This window comes from Coregonus lavaretus (genome assembly GCF_964263955.1).
Source record: "Coregonus lavaretus genome assembly, chromosome: 23".
NCBI lineage: Eukaryota > Metazoa > Chordata > Actinopteri > Salmoniformes > Salmonidae > Coregonus > Coregonus lavaretus.
Window position 1 is genome coordinate 32,348,736 of NC_140010.1, and position 20,690 is coordinate 32,369,425.

At 44.3% G+C, this 20,690-nt stretch overlaps 1 protein-coding gene across 5 annotated transcripts in view; it reads right to left on the reverse strand.

The window, feature by feature from the left end:
- LOC311098788 (cyclic AMP-dependent transcription factor ATF-6 alpha-like) overlaps nt 1-19,598 on the reverse strand; it is a 42,071-nt gene extending 22,473 nt beyond the window's left edge. For 2 of the 5 annotated variants that reach the window (XM_084139356.1, XM_084139354.1), the window contains exons 1-11: nt 19,460-19,598; nt 18,464-18,561; nt 18,313-18,379; nt 17,886-17,965; nt 17,562-17,781; nt 15,805-16,001; nt 11,088-11,273; nt 10,411-10,502; nt 8,791-8,970; nt 5,504-5,632; nt 4,874-4,997 (exon numbers count right to left, since the gene is read on the reverse strand). In XM_084139356.1, coding sequence (XP_083995482.1) covers nt 4,874-4,997; nt 5,504-5,632; nt 8,791-8,970; nt 10,411-10,502; nt 11,088-11,273; nt 15,805-16,001; nt 17,562-17,781; nt 17,886-17,965; nt 18,313-18,379; nt 18,464-18,561; nt 19,460-19,556 — 1,470 coding nt within the window. In that variant the 5' untranslated portion in view covers nt 19,557-19,598. Of the gene's footprint in view, nt 1-4,873; nt 4,998-5,503; nt 5,633-8,790; nt 8,971-10,410; nt 10,503-11,087; nt 11,274-15,804; nt 16,005-17,561; nt 17,782-17,885; nt 17,966-18,312; nt 18,380-18,463; nt 18,562-19,459 lie in introns of all 5 variants that reach the window. The other 3 variants (XM_084139355.1, XM_084139353.1, XM_084139357.1) reach the window with 2 other exon arrangements.
- Between the last annotated feature and the right edge of the window lie 1,092 nt (nt 19,599-20,690).

Consider the following 20,690-nt stretch of genomic DNA (forward strand, 5'->3'; position numbering starts at 1 on the left):
CCCCCATCCCTCCCGGTGATTGAGCAACTTTAGCAAATTTTTTGTTGACTTGAGTGAGGGAAATGCTGTAAATTAAGAGGACCCGGTGTATTTTGAAAGATGAGACATTGAGGATTATAATAAATACTGCTTTGATGTCATACAAGTGAGCCAAACACCCTTGAGTCCAAATGTGCACTTTTCCATATCATAAAATACTTTGACTCATTTCTCTCTGCCTCCTTCTTTCCACTCCTTTCCTCTTTTGACCTCACCCTCACACCGTCCCCCCCTACTCACAAGGCAGGCAATACGTTTGACCTCATCTTTACTAGATGCTGTTCTTCTACTAATCTCACTGCAACTCCCCTCCAAGTCTCCGACCACTACTTCGTATCCTTTTCTCTCTCGCTCTCCTCCAACACTACTCACTGCCCCTTCTCAGATGGTAATGTGCCGTCGCAACCTTCGCTCTCTCTCTCCCGCTACTCTCTCCTCTTCCATCCTATCATCTCTTCCCTCTGCTAAATCCTTCTCCCTCCAATCTCCTGATTCTGCCTCCTCTCCTCCCTCTCTGAATCTTTTGACTCTCTATGTCCCCTATCCTCCCGGCCAGCTCAGTCCTCCCCTCCTGCTCCATGGCTTGACGATTCATTGCGAGCTCACAGAACAGAGCTCCGGGCAGCCGAGCGGAAATGGAGGAAAACTAGACTCCCTGCGGACCTGTCATCTTTCCACTCCCTCCTCTCTACATTCTCTTCCTCCGTTTCTGCTGCTAAAGCCACTTTCTACCACTGTACATTTCAAGCCTCTGCCTCTAACCCTAGGAAGCTCTTTGCCACCTTCTCCTCCCTGCTGAATCCTCCTCCTCCTCCCCCTCCCTCCTCCCTCTCTGTGGATGACTTCGTCAACCATTTTGAAAAGAAGGTTGACGACATCCGATCCTAATTTATTAAGTCAAATGACACCGCTGGTCCTGCTCACACTGCCCTACCCTATGCTTTGACTTCTTTCTCCCCTCTCTCTCCAGATAAAATCTTGCGATTTGTGATGGCCGGCCGCCCAACAACCTGCCCGCTTGACCCTATCCCCTCCTCTCTTCTCCAGACCATTTCCGGAGACCTTCTCCCCTACCTCACCTCGCTCATCAACTCATCCTTGTCCGCTGGCTATGTCCCTTCCATCTTCAAGAAAGCGAGAGTTGCACCCCTCCTCAAAAAACCTACACTCGATCCCTCCGATGTCAACAACTACAGACCAGTATCCCTTCTTTCTTTTCTCTCCAAAACTCTTGAGCGTGCCGTCTATAGCCAACTCTCCTGCTATCTCTCTCAGAATGACCTTCTTGATCCAAACCAGTCAGGTTTCAAGACTGGTAATTCAACTGAGACTGCTCTTCTCTGTGTCACGGAGGCTCTCCGCACTGCTAAAGCTAACTCTCTCTCCTCTGCTCTCATCCTTCTATACCTATCTGCTGCCTTTGATACTGTGAACCATCAGATCCTCCTCCACCCTCTCTGAGTTGGGCGTCTCCGGCGCGGCTCACTCTTGGATTGCGTCCTACCTGACAGGTCGCTCCTACCAGGTGGCGTGGCGAGAATCTGTCTCCGCACCACGTGCTCTCACCACTGGTGTCCCCCTGGGCTCAGTTCTAGGCCCTCTCCTATCCTCTCTATACACCAAGTCACTTGGCTCTGTCATATCCTTACATGGTCTCTCCTATCATTGCTACGCAGACGACACTCAATTAATCTTCTCCTTTCCCCCTTCTGATAACCAGGTGGCGAATCGCATCTCTGCATGTCTGGCAGACATTTCAGTGTGGATGTCGGATCACCACCTCAAGCTGAACCTCGGCAAGACGGAGCTGCTCTTCCTCCCGGGGAAGGACTGCCCGCTTCATGTTCTCGCCATCACAGTTGACAACTCCGTTGTGTCCTCCTCCCAGAGTGCAAAGAACCTTGGCGTGACCCTGGACAACACCCTGTCGTTCTCCGCTAACATCAAAGCGGTGACCCGATCCTGTAGGTTCATGCTCTACAACATTCACAGAGTACGACCCTACCTTACACAGGAAGCAGAACAGGTCCTAATCCAGGCCCTTGTCATCTCCCGTCTGGATTACTGCAACTCGCTGTTGGCTGGCCTCCCTGCCTGTGCCATTAAACCCGTACAACTCATCCAGAACGCTGCAGCCCGTCTGGTGTTAAACCTTCCCAAGTTCTCTCACGTCACCCCGCTCCTCCGCACACTCCACTGGCTTCCAGTTGAAGCTCGCATCTGCTACAAGACCATGGTGCTTGCCTACGGAGCTGTGAAGGGAACGGCACCTCCTTACCTTTAGGCTCTGATCAGTCCCTACACCCAAACGAGCGCATTGCGTTCTTTCACCTCTGGCCTGCTGGTCCCCCTACCTCTGCGGAAGCACAGTTCCCGCTCAGCCCAGTCAAAACTGTTCGCTGCTCTGGCACCCCAATGGTGGAACAAGCTCCCTCACGACGCCAGGACAGCGGAGTCACTGACCACCTTCCGGAGACACTTGAAACCTTACCTCTTTAAGGAATACCTGGGATAGTATAAAAGTAATCCTTCTACCCACCCCCCAAAAAAATAAATACATACCAATAAAAATAAAAATAAATATATATATATATATAAAACAAATTAAAAATTAAAATATACTCTAAAAATAAGAAAAAATATAAAAATTAGACAAATACTGGATAAGAGCGTCTGGTAAATGATGTAAATATAAATAAATGTCATGTCATGTACAGTGTCAACGTTTATGATCATTATGTTTGATGTACAGTTACAAGATGACATGGTGTCATACCCTGGGTTGTTCTGAACAGAATGAGCCTGTTTGTCTACTGTAATCCTTTCTATGCACACCAACATTACGATCCGTTTCCCTGAATTGTGTGAAAGCCTACCACTGTAATATCATATTTTATAACTTAGCTAGTCATGTTGGCAATAGAACAAGCTTATGTTGCACCTACAACACATTTTCCAGGAATATTCTTATGTTACTGAATGTATTCAGAGTATTTTCAGATTTCGTTATCAACAAATGTGGAGAAAAGTACAGTAAATGTAAAATGCACATAAAATCAACAGTTTAATGTTTACATTCAATCTTGTGTCATGTGAACTGTTGTGTCCTCACCTTTGGTCTAATAAAATCTCAAAACTGCTCCCTTTCAATTGCTACCATGGTTATGCATATGCATTTCATATTTCTTCTGTAAGAAACATTTCAATTTAACCCCATCCATATAGGCCAATTCCCACTAGCGTAAAGGGTTAAAACAGCCAAGCACTCAAATTCACATTATTTTGTTTCTAAGTGGGACCAACTTTTTAGGACTACATTTGCGGAGCTATATAGCTCCTTTATAGATCCCGGTCCTCTCCGGCAGCTCAGTCTGTATAATAATGTAAACCGGCTGAAGGAGCCTGTAAAACTGATTTAATGATTTGGGCTCCTCACCTTCTGAAGCAGCATACTTGACTCACTGGGTTCAAATGGAAGTCAGTCTAAAACAATAATACGGTCTATAGCACCCAGTCTTCAAACCTCTCTATTTAGGCTGTCATAGATGGCACATAACAGATGTCATAACAAAATACGGAGTGGCTGTGGATCCAACTTTTCTGGACCCTTGTTCCTGACAGCTTAAGGTCGCGAAACTTCTGCACGTGCGGGATTCTCTACTTTATGGCAGTGGTCTCTGCTCATAGAGAACTGGCTACTCTAGCGAATAATGGTTGTTTTAATAACATTAGATCAAAGCTGAATCAATGTCTGCAAGGTCACATAATGATAGTGTTCTACATAACAGAACCAAATATTATAGCATAGTATAACGTTACTGTAAAACAAAACACCACCTCATTTCTTATGAGATTTTTTGGATGATTGTGCGAATGGTCGCATTTGTTTCTCATGTGGCCATAACTCAACAGCGTGCCACTAAACAAAATATGTGCTTTGATTGAAACAAAGCACAGGCAGGCTATGCTACAGTTTGTTAACACCATCTGTTCTGCAATTCGCTCACTACATAATTCAAAACACTGTAGGCTACTTGAAACAACACTGTATAACTCAAGAATATCTAAATGCATATCCCCATGAAACTGATTGGGATCAAATGGTTGGTATGCAGATGCTTCTTGGATGTTCCACTGGTAAACATGAAGAATTATAATTCAAGATTGACAGTGAGAAATGTGAAGGGAGGGTGACAACAAAAATGTGTGCGTAAAGAAACACATGCACAGAACGTGATTTGGATCTTCAGCTCTGTGGAAAAGGGATCCAGGGGGGGCGGGGTGGTGACGGGGGCGTGACGGTTACCTACGAATACGCAGCCTCGGCCCCAAAAAAGTGTTATAGCAAAAACAAGTAAAATGCCATCAACTAATATCAGGATCTAACACAAGAAAGGCTTTATAACCGTAAATTCAATTTCAGTGTTACCTATAACAAAAACATAAATATTTAGCTATTAGCCAAATTGAGTCAGATGACGGCAGCTGTGACCTCATAGCAAGAAAGATACACATTCTCACTAAACTGTTTATGTTCCTGTGGCAGCTCTCCTAAATGAGTCATCATGGAGAGCTGTCTTGACACGCGCCTGAAACCTGAAACCTCTATTGGAGTAGACATCGGCCTACGTACTGACAGTTTAAATATCCTCTGAGGTACTGCTTAATAACCTGTCCAAAAAAATTGCAATGACCATTACGGACGTTTGATCACACTTTAAAACATCTCACTATTAGGGCCATGGGACCTGACCAGGGAAAACCAATGACCTGGTTAGTATAGCTTTTTCGCTGTTTTGTAGGCAAGCAGGTCATAGAAGAGTGTCTAACCTACCAGGACAGTTTTGGTTGTGTGCTGATCAGTTGTTGTATGTCTGGACTGATCAGTGGTTGAACGTGTGGACTTGGTCCTCTCCTCTTCGTGTCGATGAACCCAGCCTCGCAAGTTCTGAGCCAGACTGGATTATAGGGGAAGGAGGAATATTCCGTTAGAAGTCATACTTTATTAACTTCAATGTAAGAACTGTTGAAGGCAGCTGCTAGCTTTCATATGAACCTCATCCCTCTCAAATGACGATGGATTGAAGATTGAGTGAGTTTCACAGTTCCAGACACCTTTTCAGTCCACTGTGACGGCGTCAAAACGACTGGTGAACAGTTTGGTTTGATGAGCAGCCAACATGGATCACACATTAGTGTCTAGTTAGCAATGAGAAAGACAAAGGCTAGCTTCTACAGAGTACTGAGTGGACTCATTTATACTCAATTCAGGTAGGTAATACAGTGAATTCAATATGGAATTATAATTCTGAAATCGAGGTACACTAGTCTTATGTAGCCAGATGTTCTAATCTTGCTTCCATACTGGTGATCGAGACAAGAAGGCTGGAAGATTGAGGCTAAGTAGAACCAAATTCTCGGCTGTTAGTAGGCTACTAATCAGATGGACTTGGTTAGTACTGACCGGAGGGACTTGGACCTAGAGACAGGAGAGTGGGATTGGCAGGGGGGCGAGGAGGGTGACCCAAACAGGAGAGGCTCCTTCTTGACCACAGCTAGAGCCATCTCCTCTGGAGTATAATCCTCCCACCTACTGCACAGAGAGGGGAGAGAGAGGTGAGGGGAGAGAGAGAGAGAGAGAGAGAGAGAGAGAGGTGAGGGGGGAGAGAGAGAGTGAGGTGAGGGGAGAGAGGAGAGAGGGAGGTGAGGGGAGAGGAGAGAGGGAGGGTGGTGAAGGGAGAGAGAGAGGGAGTTGAGGGGAGAGAGAGAGAGAGGGAGGTGAGGGGAGAGAGAGGTGAGAGAGAGAGAGAGAGAGAGAGAGAGAGAGAGGTGAGGGGAGAGAGAGGAGAGAGGTGAGGGGAGAGAGAGGAGAGAGGGAGGTGAGGGGAGAGGAGAGAGGGAGGGAGGTGAAGGGAGAGAGAGGAGAGGAGAGAGGGATGGAGGTGTGGAGAGAGGAGAGCGAGAGAGAGGGAGGTGAGGGGAGAGAGAGAGAGAGAGAGAGAGAGAGAGAGATTAATCAACACCGACAACACATTCACCTCCCCTCGTTGTGATCTCGTTGTGATCCAGCTGCTGATATGCTGGTGTATGCTGTGGCTTTTCCTTGTGGCCTAAGGACTGGAATATTAACCGGAATAATCAGTTACTTACTCTGGCCATCCCAGGTGTTCATCAATTATTTGGTAGTTACAGTCTTGTCCCATCGCTGCAACTCCCATATGGACTCGGGAGAGGCAAAGGTCGAGAGCCATGCGTCCTCTGAAACACGACCCCGCCAAGCCGCACTGCTTCTTGACACACTGCTCACTTAACACGGAAGCCAACCGCACCAATGTGTCGGAGGAAACACTGTACAGCTGGCGACCGAAGTCAGCGTGCGTGCGCCCCGGCCGGCCAAACCCTCCCCTAACCCGGACGACGCTGGGCCAATTGCGCGCCGTCTCATGGGTCTCCCGGTCGTGGCTGGCTGTGACAGCCTGGGATCGAACCCAGGTCTGTAGTGACACCTCTAGCACTGCGATGCAGTGCCTTAGACCGCTGCGCCACTCGGGAGGCCCTGTGTTCATCAGTTCTAAACGAGCAGCTGATTCACATCTGGAACAAACAACTCTGCAGATGACTCGATAGCCAAACATTTCCCCTCAGTTGATGAATTAGGTCATAAGTTAATGAAGGGGGTTAAGTTGAGTTTTACGCAGTGACCTGCAAAAATAACCTGCAGAGCCAGTGACCTCTCTTCTTCACGCACACAGCAGGAGACGTTGGACTGGATGTCTCCTGGGAATAGTTTGATAAATGGTCTGTTCCATTTCAAAAACTGTTAACCAGATGAGCCTTGGGCTCCAGATCAGAAGGCCACAATAGGGTGGAGAATACGGGCATTAAACGGCCCATTAGCCAAAAAATGCAGTATTGTGTATATGTTCTATAGCCTAGTCCCAGATCTGCTCATGTTATGTAGCCTAGCTAACTCCTATGATGACCAGGCTATATGTTCTACGACTTCTCATATCGAATGGCCCGTTACCACACAATGCTCTTCACCGAGCAGTTTGAGTTAGCCTAGTACTGTACTACCATCTGCTCAAAGCAGGCTATTTGAAGTAGATGATGTAGTACTTCGTAGCGGGTAGCTGGACACATGGGGACGACCAGTGGTGACTGTCAAATTAAACTGGCCACTAAAAAGACACACCCCTTGTAATACTATTTTATTGTGCTCTGCTTGTAACACTCCAATTCAACCCACAGATTTTTCACCACAGAATGATGTGTCTAAATAAGGTAAACATATGTGAGTCCTGTATAACAGGATGTAAATATTATCACCAAGATAAAATGAACAATCTCTCCATTCCCCTCAAAAAAAGAAGGGCTGGAAATAGACGCTTATTCAAACAGAAACAACAGACCAACCCCTCTACAGTTCTTTTTTTTTTGGACAGAATGAAGTGCTCTTGGATGCATCTGATTCTACTCCAGAAGCCTGGTAAAACACTTGAGTGTACCCACTTTTCTTCAATTCAGCATGATTCTTTTTTTTACAAATCTTATTCCTGGTTCGTGAGCATTTTTCCAAGACAAAGATGTAGCTTTAAAGCATAGGCGAAATTGCCACAGGTCGATTTGTCCCTCCAAACAATTTCTTTAACATCTATTTTAGAAACAATGGAAAAATGTGTAGAATTGCAGGAAATTTGCTTTAAAACTACAACATTTCCTCTCATCCTCATGGCATGTAACTACTTTTGCAGTAACTACTTTGTTGTTGTAATATCCCTAACGGACATGGAAGTTTCACCAATTAAGAATTCCAGCTTTAAAGCCTATCAATCTAAACTCTTTTATTGCGCGTGATCTGGCCGATGGTGTGTAAATAGTGTAATTCCTGTCAGCGTGCATGCAAGATTTTGTTATTCTGGGAACCAAGATTACGTGAATTGTGAGATAATTGTCATTTGTAAAGAGTACCTGAACACTGAAAACACTTATGCAACCTCACACCTCTAGTTGATTTTCCGTTAGTCCATAAAAACAGCAAAGTACTTCTGAAAACTGGGTCCCTCTCCAATGAATTAACGAGTCTAGGGTGTACCCCAGACATATGATTACAGTAATTTACATTCCCGTACAGTAAGCGCATCCCATCTATTTCCTTAAGTCATTCTTCAGGCTCTGGGAAACGAGTGTCTCGAGACAGGCTCTGCCAGAACACTGAGGTACAATCACAAGTCAGTGAGAGACTTAGCAGAAACCATTGGTTCTCGTTGATACATAACGGTGCATCACGTTTCCTATAGGGCTAGAGTGCTGTGCTAATGGTTCTTTGGTTTTACTTATCCTTATATGAGAAGGAACCACCTGGTGTGAGACTGTGAGTGGAACAAATTGTTATAGATTAGGTTTTTAAATCATTGTGGGCAGGAAATGACAGTGACAGATGTCCAAGACAAACCGATAATGAATCAGTTTGTCATGGCAGCAGACCGCATTTAGAAGCAATTCAAAGGAAACAAACTAAAACACTAACGAAAAATGAAAATAAACTCCTGGGAACAAAAAATAGGATAACTGTGCGTTTTCAGTTACAAGGGTAGTGTGTGTGTGTGTGTGTGTGTGTGTGTGTGTGTGTGTGTGTGTGTGTGTACGTGCATGCACACATACTGTATATTTTTAGAGAGAACATATGTATAAACAGTATTATAAGTATATTGGGTCAGGAAACCCTCATGTTCATGTTGTGTTAATTACCTGTCCTGGGATTGGTGGGATTGTGGGTACTGGGCATCCAGGGGCTCCAGTGGGGACTGGGGGGCTGGTGTTTCCTCCCCACTCCTCAGTTGTTGGTCAGGGGAGAAGCTGAGCAGATGTCGGCTGCTTTGTGGCTTCCCAGTGGACAGGCTGAAGTTGCTGGGCTCTGACTCCCACACACTGAGACCAGAGGGACAGGGCAAGGCCTTCAGTTACATAAGCCAGGCCAAACACAGCAAGAACAATATGGACTAACACACACACATTGATTAGAACATTATTAGAGCATTAGAGACTTTAAAGTATTTCCCTTTAAGGACAGGAACGTTCTGTAGTGAATCGGTCACACAAAAACACACACACAGTGGTTGAAAACTGTTTTCAATTTGACAATTTGATGGTAGTGTTTAATTTGTTATGAATCCATAAAGGCTCTTCAAACATTTTTCCTAAAGAAGTCAAACTTTTTATCAAAATGGTCAAAATGCCTACACAAGCATGAAACAACAAAGATGGGCGATGAAGACAAGAGGAAGATTGATCTCAACAACAGATCAGGAAGCAGAGGATTGGTTATTGTGGCCAGACAACAGACTGAAAACCACAAAGAGCTTCATGTGGCTTAGGAGAGGGATGGCACTCTTGGCTAAAACACACAAACACACACACACACACACACAGCGAAAGAGAGAGAGAAGAGGATAACACTGTGTGGTCTCCTACTTGAGCCCAAACAATACCAGACCCTGTAAAGACCTGAGAGAAGCGCTCAACACAAAGACACACGTCTATGGGCTCCTTATATGGACAAGTTGTGCAGTAGTATCAAATTAAAACAGTTACAAAAAACCTTACACCCTTCAAATGCCTGCAAATTAAACCAAACGTGTGAGTGACAAAATATAAACTCAGCAGCAGGACCTTATTCATTGAAAAAACATTTGATGATGATTTAAGCTATGACTGGAAATACTGGTGTTGTTTTTATTAAACTAGTCTCACCATGAGCCGGAAACATTAGCGAACGTTCACTCAGCTCCTGGCCAGGGTTTATTGAACAAATACTTGTGAGAGGATTTAAAGGGACATGTCCATTCAGAACGGAGTGATCTATTACATTTAGAGTGTAGAAATAAATAAGCTGATGTCCAGGCTGTGTCTCCAAACCGGCCGGCCGGCGTGGAAGGGAAGCAACGCTCCCACATTCCTAATTCTGGGAAGCTTGAGCGTATGGAAAACTCGAAGCCCTTCTCCTCTCCCGACTCTCATCCAACTTTCCGAAGCCTTCCTTCATGAGGGAATTTTTGGGGGGGGATGTGGCACTTTTTCCAAGACATTGGGGGAAAACGCCTAATTTATACAGCATGTTGGTGAATTATCGAGATCTGGACATAGCAAAGAGCTGACTGACTGACTGGCTGACATAAAAGCCGCCCATTGATAGATCATTCATTTGGATGGATGATCATATGTGAATGTGGTTGAATTTAAGTCTGGAAACTGGAGGAGAGAGACTCAAACACATTGTTTGTGACAGATACTACAGTGAGACACTGCATGAGGGGTTGTGGAGGGTTGTAGTGACACACACATAAACACACACCAGTGACCAGTGCTCACCTTATGGGACCAGTGTTAAGCACGAAGAAGACCAGGACGACCATGAGACACACAGCTCGTCTCTTTGGAGCCGTCACCTTCAGAACAGTGTTCTGTGGAGAAAGAGACCAAAAAACGGATTTAACCTAGCTGGCTCTACGCAAGCTATGCATTGGCACAAACGTTCACCTATCAAATCATGCTAGATCAGTGATTACTTCAATAAAATGAATCGACCCTTAGCGCCCCGCCCCTGTGCACTTGCGGAGGTCCAAGAGGATTGGATAGGTGTTAACAATGTGGCAAAAATCCCCTCTCGCTTATCATAGGCCAAGGTGGGGCTACTACCATATTGCTTAATGCTTCACCTATGAATTCCTCTGAAATATACGGGGCTAGACACTTTTCTAGTCCTATCAGATCCCCAAAGTGATCAAGAGTACAAGGGACGAAGCAACTTCCTGGAATTAAACACATCCCTGCTCTTAGTGCCTGTCTGAGCCTGTGGCACTGTTCAAATACCTTCAAAACGCAACCCTGCTTCCTCCTTTCCTTAAGATAATCACTGCTATGTAAGTGAGTGAAAAGATAAAGTCATGGTTTCCACCCCATTGTTTCCACTTATCTTACGTTTTAGATCTGTGATTTTCTCAAGGAAGGGTGCAATTTGAAGGTGTTCAAACCGGGCCGTCCCTCACCTCAGTAAGCAGTCCCTCCAGCTGGGTTCTGAGGGATCCGTTCTCCCGGAGCAGCCTCTGGTTCTCACACAGTGCACCCTTGAGACGGGCCTCCAGGGCCTGCTGGGCCTCTTTCCTCCTCAGCCTGGACAGTGTGGCCGACTCACGGTTCTTCAACATCCTCTGCTGCCGCCGCACCGCACACACCTGGACAGGTGGAGAAGGGGGGACTGATATAATAATGTGACATGGTCATAAGACAGGGGCTTTTATAAGTTCAAAGTTACCACACATATTCAGCAGTATGTGGTCCATGTGAGAATCAAACCCACACCAACTCGCAAACACCATGCTTAAACCAACTCCACCTATTCAGAACAAACATTAACAATTCAAAATGGATGTCCGCAACACAGCAGAACTTGAAGATTATATGATACGAGTACATTGGCTTGGGCATGCAGATGGCATTGGCTGTGTGTTTACAAAACCAATCTGGTGACGCCAGTTACACCAGACATAAGCCATATCCGACAGTAACACCTTTTGGACGCCATCTTGACTGCTCAGACAGAGCAGGCTATTTGTTTATCTAACAGAGCACATTACATTCAGTCACATACTCACTCAGTCAAACTCAACAGGTGCAGCTGCTGCGAAAGATGGAAAAAGTGACCCGGAATCATCAATTACAAGCTGATAATGACTCCAGCATGTTTCCCCAGAACGGACCTAATTCGTCCTAACTTCACACTTGCACGCACACACTGCCTTTTCCCATGTCGGAGTGGGCTGGGAGCTGGACGGACATTGTTAAGACGCCGACATAATTAATGGTGGGATTATGTAAGGACGACCATACAGGGAGAGAGGAGAGAAGGGGACAGGACATTCTGAGTGTTAAAGAATGACCATGAGAGGAATGCTCTTGCAATGTTTTAGGAAAATAATCAATTTGATTAAATGAAACAGAATATAGCGCACAGGTTAAGCCTAACAGTTCCATTGTATTTTTAGAAGGCAGACAGCCATTGTTTATGTAAACCCAGAGCCAGACACTCAGAGTTTAGTAACTGGCATACATTCTGATGTCCTCCAATGCCCTCTCTGAGTCTTTCTACCACTGAGCCATAGACCACTGCTGCACCCCATTTCTGAGGCCATGCTTCGTAACATTTCTAATAGCACAGCTTTCGGAGCTATGCAAATTCAGACCACACAGTTTTATTTGGTCTCCGTAGAAACAGATGTATTTTGGGGGGGGGCCATCGGTGAGGGGGAGGATACGTGTCCTGCAAGGGGAAAATGATACCCTGCCTTTAGTAACTACTACATTGCCAACAGTACAAACTCCCCCTGCTCCACAATGGTAGACAGTCAGCATTCTAGCACTTCAGTGACCGTGGCGAAAACAGGGAGTCGGGAACATAATCTAAATCAGACGCTGAAAATTAGAATTATATGAAACTATGAGTTGGCGCTGTCAAGAAATGTAGATTACAGCGTGGTTGTTGATTGGAGGATGGGATGATTGTTGTAACACTCTGGGCGGTGGGGGGGAAAATGGGGAAATAAGCCGTTTTTGTGCGGTGAGATAACATCAAGCTCGCAGGACCATGAAGTTATTGTTTTACGCCATTGTTTTAAATTGCCGTAGCCATTTTTAAGCAGTTCCTTTGTTTACAAACTACTGCCCAGACACGAGTGTGCATGCATGCACAAGCACACGTCTTAATCTGAGAATTGGCATCTACCTGTGAGGGATGTCTACCTGGTACTAGTAAAAATTGGTTTTAACAGTACCCAAATCCATCCAGTGATTTTATTTTATCACAGGAAAAGAGCTACTGCGTACAGCAAATACTACAATGTGGGTTTGATTGAATTAAGCCCTATGCTATTGTACTGTACACAGACTTACAGTACAATACATGAACTGTATTTCTTCAAAGGCAGTGAATTAGGATCCAGCAAAGGCTTTTCGAGCCTTCTCCACCATGAGCCATACAAATGATCTATCAATCTATCTATCTATCTATACATCCCTACTGTACTTGTCTGTTCGTTTTTCTGAATGAAGATTCAAAAACTGCTTTTTGAAGACCATTCATCCTATTCCTTGGCCGTCGCTTCCAGTTCCCATGAGCATATAGTAGACATTTTGGCAGGAAGTTGGCCTCCTACATTACACTGTGAATATCTAGCAGCGTCACTACATAGCCTGCCCCTGCTTTGTAGAAGCACGGCCATAAATTGATATGAAATATCAATGCTATGTTCCTGCTATCAAAAAAACATTACCAGATTAACAGGGAATACATTACATAGTACAGAGAAGCAATACTCCAAGCCACAGCTTCATACAACTTGTCAAACATAGAGAACTAATACTGAATACTGATTGTTAGGGTGGGATTGGCATGTGGTGTGGGGGGTCCGTGGGTGGCTTTTGACCATGTTTTTGGATTCCTCATGTCTTACTCATTGCTAGGAAGATGTTTGGTCCAAATCGTATTTGGGTACTACATTCATTGAATATTATCTGAAACCTATACATTTAAATTGCCAATTTGGGTTCAATCAATTAGCCTAATTTCTGAGATAAAATTATATTTCAACAAAATAATGTTTCAGGAATGTATCTGTTACTAACTACAGAAATTATTTCAGAACAATCGGAGTTGGTGGGTGTCTAAATCCTCTTTCTTGTGCTTTTTGAGGCGGAACGACCCTTAAGTTAAAACTATAACCATTGCATATGGTCATGTATGACAGAATTAGTAACAGAATGAGAGGCTGTGATAGGTTGAGCTACATTTTAAATATATCAGGGCTAAGGGGTGATATTAGGTACAAGGCGAAGCCAGAAGCCACTGTCATGTTTTACCGGTGATGTCAACGATTGTTTTATCTCCTCTTTCATTTGAAACAGGGAGATAATTCACCCATCTTCCTGTGGGCCTCCTTGTCCTCACTGTCTGGGCACAGCCACAGACAGTTAGGCCTTTCAAAAGACCCATTCAGACAATGTGCCCTACTGAGGTTCCCAGGGGGTTAAAGGTCATTACCAGCCTTACATGAGCCTCAGGGGTGGGAGGAGGAGGAAGACACTCTTCTTCAATTTCCTATCCCCCCCCACACGCACACACACACACAAAAAAGCCATCCTTGTCTACTAGCAAGGCAAAAAGCCATGACACAGCAAAATTCCCGCCACTACATTCTGGCCATCACATAGCCACGTAAGCTTTGGAGATGGCTAACAGTTCTAACACAGAGTGAGACTCAAAGAAGGTTTTGCAAGAAGATGTCCATCCAGCCCTTGGCTTCCATTTCAAACGGGTAGCTCTTGGGATACCCAATTTCACTGCAATTAATTAGAGACTGAAGTAATTAAATTTTCTGAGATAGTCTAAGAGTTCAGCTGGGGTCTTGATGTGATCTGAAAATAGCACCATCATATTGAGGAAGTAGGAAATCATTATGAAAGTATTTTTTTTACACTGTTTAACGTCTGTTGAGCTACTATATAAATATTTCATTTTCATCATTTCCAGTCATGTTCAACAAGCTGTAAATAATCTGACTGAGCCAACAACTCGATAGCTACTACTAGGGCTACTAACAGGTCAAAGATTTTTGGCAAGCTTTAACACTGTAAAACCCAAATATTGTAGCATGACACAGACAAAATAATTAGAAATTGTATTGGAGAAACTGCTGCCTCAACAATAAGATATTTTTCAATTCTTCTATATTCAGCTTATCCACTTTCTTCAATTTTAGAAAAGTCAAATAATATCATTTTCATTACCACAGTGCTACACATGGTCCTAAACAGTGGTTAACCATTATACGTTATTTTTCCTTCAAGACAAGGCTAAATAAACCAGTCACCCCAGCTGTCCTTATGTCACCTTGTTGGGATGGGTGAGTAGCCTAATGTGAGGGGGTTTCCGATGTCACATGAACGACCAGGCACCAGCGCTCCATCCCCAGTTCTACTAACATTTACTCAGCGATGACGCAACACTGTGCCAACACGCCAAATCTAAATATATCTTCACTTGAGGGACCTTTTTAAGAACAAGCTGAAATATCCCAGTTGTTAAGAGACAGGTATATGTTTTAGATATATGTTTTACGTTACAAGAAAACATTGTTCTAGATGTTTCTAATGTCTCCTCACCACATCATGTTATTGACCTATTTTAGGCTGCAAAATGTCACTGTTATAAATATTTAACTTACCAACCACATAAGGACAGATCCCACCACTCTACTCCCTGGGGGAGTGTCTCACGGATGTGTTCCATCCGTGAGACAAACTTCCCCAGGTAAGTGTTACCACAGTAAAAATCCAGGTGCTCCATTTCTGTCTGACCACTCTCAGGGCCTGTGGGTTTTAAAGCAGCAGTGCCCTCCTAACTACCAGCTTCCTCCCTCCTCCACCTGTCTGGGACCACCAAGCCCCCCAGGCAGTAGACACCCATATCTCTTGATGACTCCCACCTCCCTCCAGATGTCTGGATGGACACTGGGCAGACCCGGGCTTGTTGACTGGAGTAAGATATGACTTTAGGCTAGACGTGTCACCACTGTGTGCATCTAATCTGAGTGAATAAATCATGGAATAAGCCAGAACACTATGCTGGAAGCTACTCTCCAAAAAGGTCAATAGAAAGCAGACACATACAGTGCTCTACGGAGGTCAGATCCATTTCAATGTCAAACATACCTCAGTGTCCACTGCTGTGTTGTGATAGGTCACCGTCATGGGATGGGCTGGGCCAGAGAGGACAGTGGTCCCCATGGTAACATGATGGGGGACGGTTGGCATGGTAACCACCTGGTTGGTGACAGTGAGGAGGGCAGGGGCTGGGGAAGCGATCTGTGGTCCAATCAACTGTCTCGGCTTGAGATGCATTGTGTGACCTGCTGATGACAAAGACCAGATACAGAGTTATGAAAGAGGTCAACCCTTCTGTCTGTCTGTTTTAGCCTTGTCCCAGACCTGGATTAGCTTTAGACTATGGCATGACAGAGTAAGACGAGTTAAAGCACATCCAGATCTGAGACCATCCTATGTCCCACTGGGGCCATTTCCACTCAGAGTACATCCCTGTAATAATTGATGGAATACTGTCATAGTAGACAGCATTTTTCAGCTGGGGAACATGTACAATAGCTCTTTACAATGCTCATCTCATACGATCAGACCTGGATTCAGATAGTATTTGTTTTCTTTCTAACCAGACTGTGAAAAAATTTCCTCATCCTCACCCACGATCACTAAGGATGTCAGGTCATCTGTATTGACCCCCATAAACTCATCAACACCCCAGATCCATCCCACTCCATGTCCAGAGTCAGACTAATTTACTGCTGAGAGCCTGTCCCTCCCTCAGACCCCTTCAGCTGTCTTCCAAGGACCCATTATCAAACAATAAAGCCCTGCCACAGTCACCTTCAAAGCCCTGGCCCTAGTGAAGTCTAATGGATTGTAGTAGGGGCCTGCAGAGGAGAACGCTCCCATGCTAATTACTCTGTAATAATAAAAGTAGCCCTAAGGTCCTACTGAGGTTAAAGTATTTTAGTCGGGCTACTAATGGGCCATGATGCTACTGCCTCAGAGAGAACATGGATGACTCCTGTGAATAGGAAACATTGGAGGAGGTGAGTAGTTGTACAGATGACATCAATACCTATATGATGGATGTATCTGTTTGATCATTGGCATAGAAATTAGAGGTTACGGCAGGTACACGATATGAGTGTGCTCTGTGCTGACGTTCATGAAATATATGTTTTTAAACATTAATATTTCCACACAGTGGAAAACTCTGTCCTTGAGGTTACTGCATGGTATACACTGATCATAGGCTGGACACTGTGTTGCTGTATTTGAGGAGGAGGCAGTAGCCTTATTTGAACAAGAGACAACAGACTGAGGACACCTTGTGGTCAAGAGCAACATGTGCAGTCATAGAAGATACAAACGCATAGAACTGTTCCTCTTTCATTTTGGTGTTGTCCACAGAATGTTGATTCTGCTTTTACTTTTCTTTCAAATGCCACAATCAGGAATATAGACAATATGCACTTATCCACTTAAGATAGGGAAATGGGTCACTAGATCAAATGTGTACATTTTTACATTTTAGTCATTTAGCAGACGCTCTTATACAGAGCGACTTATTGTAGTGAGTGCATACATTTTCATACTTTTGTCATACTGGTCCCCCGTGGGAATCAAACCCACAACCCTGGCGTTGCAAACGCCATGCTCTACCAACTGAGATACAAGGGAACAAATCAAAGGACTATTGGACTGAGCAAGCCGAATAACCGGAATTACTTCAGTGAATAAGACTCACCAATATAGATGGACATTATTGACAACAAACTGTGCACATTATTTAAATCACTCGTAAAGACATTTCATTGTATCAAGTCAACACAAGCCTACAACAGAATGAACATTCTGTCTCTCACCAGTAGAGGGGGCAGTAGCATGGACCGTCACAGGTGATGGTGCCTTGACCACTGAGACCACAGTCTGTAGGCCAACAGGCTGGATGACAATGGTCCTGGTTTTGAGAAAAGGGGCCACAGGGTGTGTGAGGGGGACAGAGGGGGGCGGTTTGGGCTGGATGGACACCCTCTGGGGAGTGAGCATAGTCGGCAAAGGCTGCATAGACACAGCATCCTCCTGCTGGTAGGGAGATGCATGCACAAGAGAGAAGTAAGTGAGAGTAGTGAGTGGTTAGCCTTCTACTTGTACATAGGGGGAGAGTGTTATGTGAAGTGTAGACTTACTTTCAGGGACAGTGGTGACAGTGAGGAGGTATCACTGAGTGCAGATCCAGGTGATAGGGAGGACCCAGGCACTCCAACACCTGCCAACAAAACAATAGGAACTCAATCCAACTGTCTGTTAGCAGAGGCATCACATTACAGTGTCTCTTTAACATCCTGTGTGAATGAAGTCATTCTACCCAACACAGTACGGGGGCCTCACAGGTGCAGCTTTCCCACGCCAAAGACAGCCACCTAATGTCTACTGACATGGGGGTGACCAGGTTACGTAGAGGGACTGTGTGTGTGTGTGTGTGTACTGTATATGCTTTCTAATCTATTACCAGTCGTCTTCACTTACTTTGCCTTGGCATGGGGCCAACAACCCAATCTTGAGTCATTGCTGTTATAGGTTAACTGAAAGTGATGCAATGCTGATGATTTTTACCTGTGCAGCAAGCGTCAGTATCTCCACTGGCGAAGGATCTCCATTGTAACAGATTAATGTCATTCACCTGAGAAACGTGCAGTCTTGTTAGCTGTCACACAGTAGGATAATAACACATAGCATTACATAGAGGGGAAATATGTTGTTTCACCTCTTTCCATGTTGTTTTATTATGTGGTGAGAACTCAAATTCTTGAAGGAGTTCCTCTGCATCACTTAGGTTCTCAAGTTCTTCAAACAGGTTGATGTCTGTAACAATGTTGCAAGAGGAAGAGATCAGTGAAGGATGACAGTCGATAATTATGTATGTTTCAAGGTTGTGTAGTATCTGAGGTTTTCATATTGTTGGTTAGATGAACTTTACTCTACTTTGCTCAAACATCTGGAAAGTGTTACTATAGGGGCCCCCTAAAACAGTGGAGATTCGGATATGTGGAGGCCAGGGATTGGTCTATTCAAATCACGCCATCTTATGTTACATAAAGCATAGGATATATATATCATGTTTTAACAAAAGGACAAGGAGAGTAATCATATTTGGGATTGGTTTCGTTGCTCTCCAGATTCTGCAGAGTCTGTAAATTGATGCTGAAGTACAGTGTCAGCGGATTTCTTATCAACACATCATCGCAGCATCGTTGTTCGGACACCACAGTTGCAAGAGATCAGTCAAAGTTTCCAAAGCAGCTTCAATACATTCAAAGATGCAGCAAGATGGGGGAAAAGTTACGTATGACCAACCCAGTCAAAACGTTCGGTTTGTACTGCTGAGTATGAGCATCAAAACGCATGTTATATATTGAACACAGCAGTGATTGACTTCGGCAGGAGCTCACCGAAACCGAATACCCGCACCTCAAATGTTCTCCTGTTTGAGCTCCTGTTCCTCTTATTTAATGTTGGCTCAAAAGTACTGTGGAGCTCCTGCATCTAAATGTAAACAGTACCGGTACCTATTTCAGTCCAAGACAAGCACTGGAATAAGTATACGGTTTACTGATACGCTAGTGCCATCTCATTTCCTGACAGTCAATGAAGTTGCACGCAATGATGTATAGGGTTTATACACATCATTGGGGTTGCATGTAGCTAGCGTTTACAACGCAGCTATTTATTTAATAACAAAGATTATAAACATCGCACGTACCCCATTCACCATCCTGATCAATGCAAATATCCGCTAAATCGCTGCCAAAAGGGCCATACTGTAAATGACTGTCTGAATCCAACCGTAACTCTGCCATTTTACTAATGTTAAGAATTCTTAAAATCGTCACAACAAAGGATACGTCACATTTCCTGTCGACTTTCCACCATAGAGATAGATAGAGCACTCATCTTCGTATCTCTGCCATTTTGGCGTCTGTGACAGCATTGGCAGCGCCATTGAGGCCATCTCAATTTTTAAGTAGTACATTTTTTCTGCATTGGCTAATTGCTCCCAACCCATAGAAATCCCCACCCAGTTGGCTACTTTAAAATGGTGGAAACCCTCAATGGCAATGTCCATGTTAAAACAAGTTATAGCTATGATGAGTCCTCTATCTATCTCTACGTTCTCTACTGTCACCCCTCTGCTGTAAACCGCTGTGTAAACCAACACGTCCTGCTATTAGTACGGACCACGAGGAGGGACATTTGACTACAAACCAATTGTTCTCAGATGCTGCTCTTGACAAAACTAAAAAACTATTTGAACTAGCAGCACACCTGACATCCACAATTTTAACAATCTGCTTGGAAATTCATTGTGTCATATGTAGCCTTGTGGTCCTCTGTAGCTCAGCTGGTAGAGCACGGTGCTTGTAATGCCAGGGTAGCGGGTTCGATCCCCGTGACCACCCATACACAAAAATGTATGCACGCATGACTGTAAATTGCTTTGAATAAAAGCGTCTGCTAAATGGCATATTATTATATAGAAAAGTAACTTAATCATGTGGATTATAAAAATAAATTGTAATATAGCCGTACTTGACTCACTCCACACATATTTATGGTGACCAATAAAGTAAAGGAGATCTCCTTTAAGATTATCCATAGATTCTATGCATGTAATAGCCTGATTTCTAAATACACTGCTCAAAAAAATTAAGGGAACACTTAAACAACACAATGTAACTCCAAGTCAATCACACTTCTGTGAAATCAAACTGTCCACATAGGAAGCAACACTGATTGACAATACATTTCACATGCTGTTGTGCAAATGGAATAGACAACAGGTGGAAATTATAGGCAATTAGCAAGACACCCCCAATAAAGGACTGGTTTTGCATGTGGTGACCACAGACCACTTCTCAGTTCCTATGCTTCCTGGCTGATGTTTTGGTCACTTTTGAATGCTGGCGGTGCTTTCACTCTAGTGGCAGCATGAG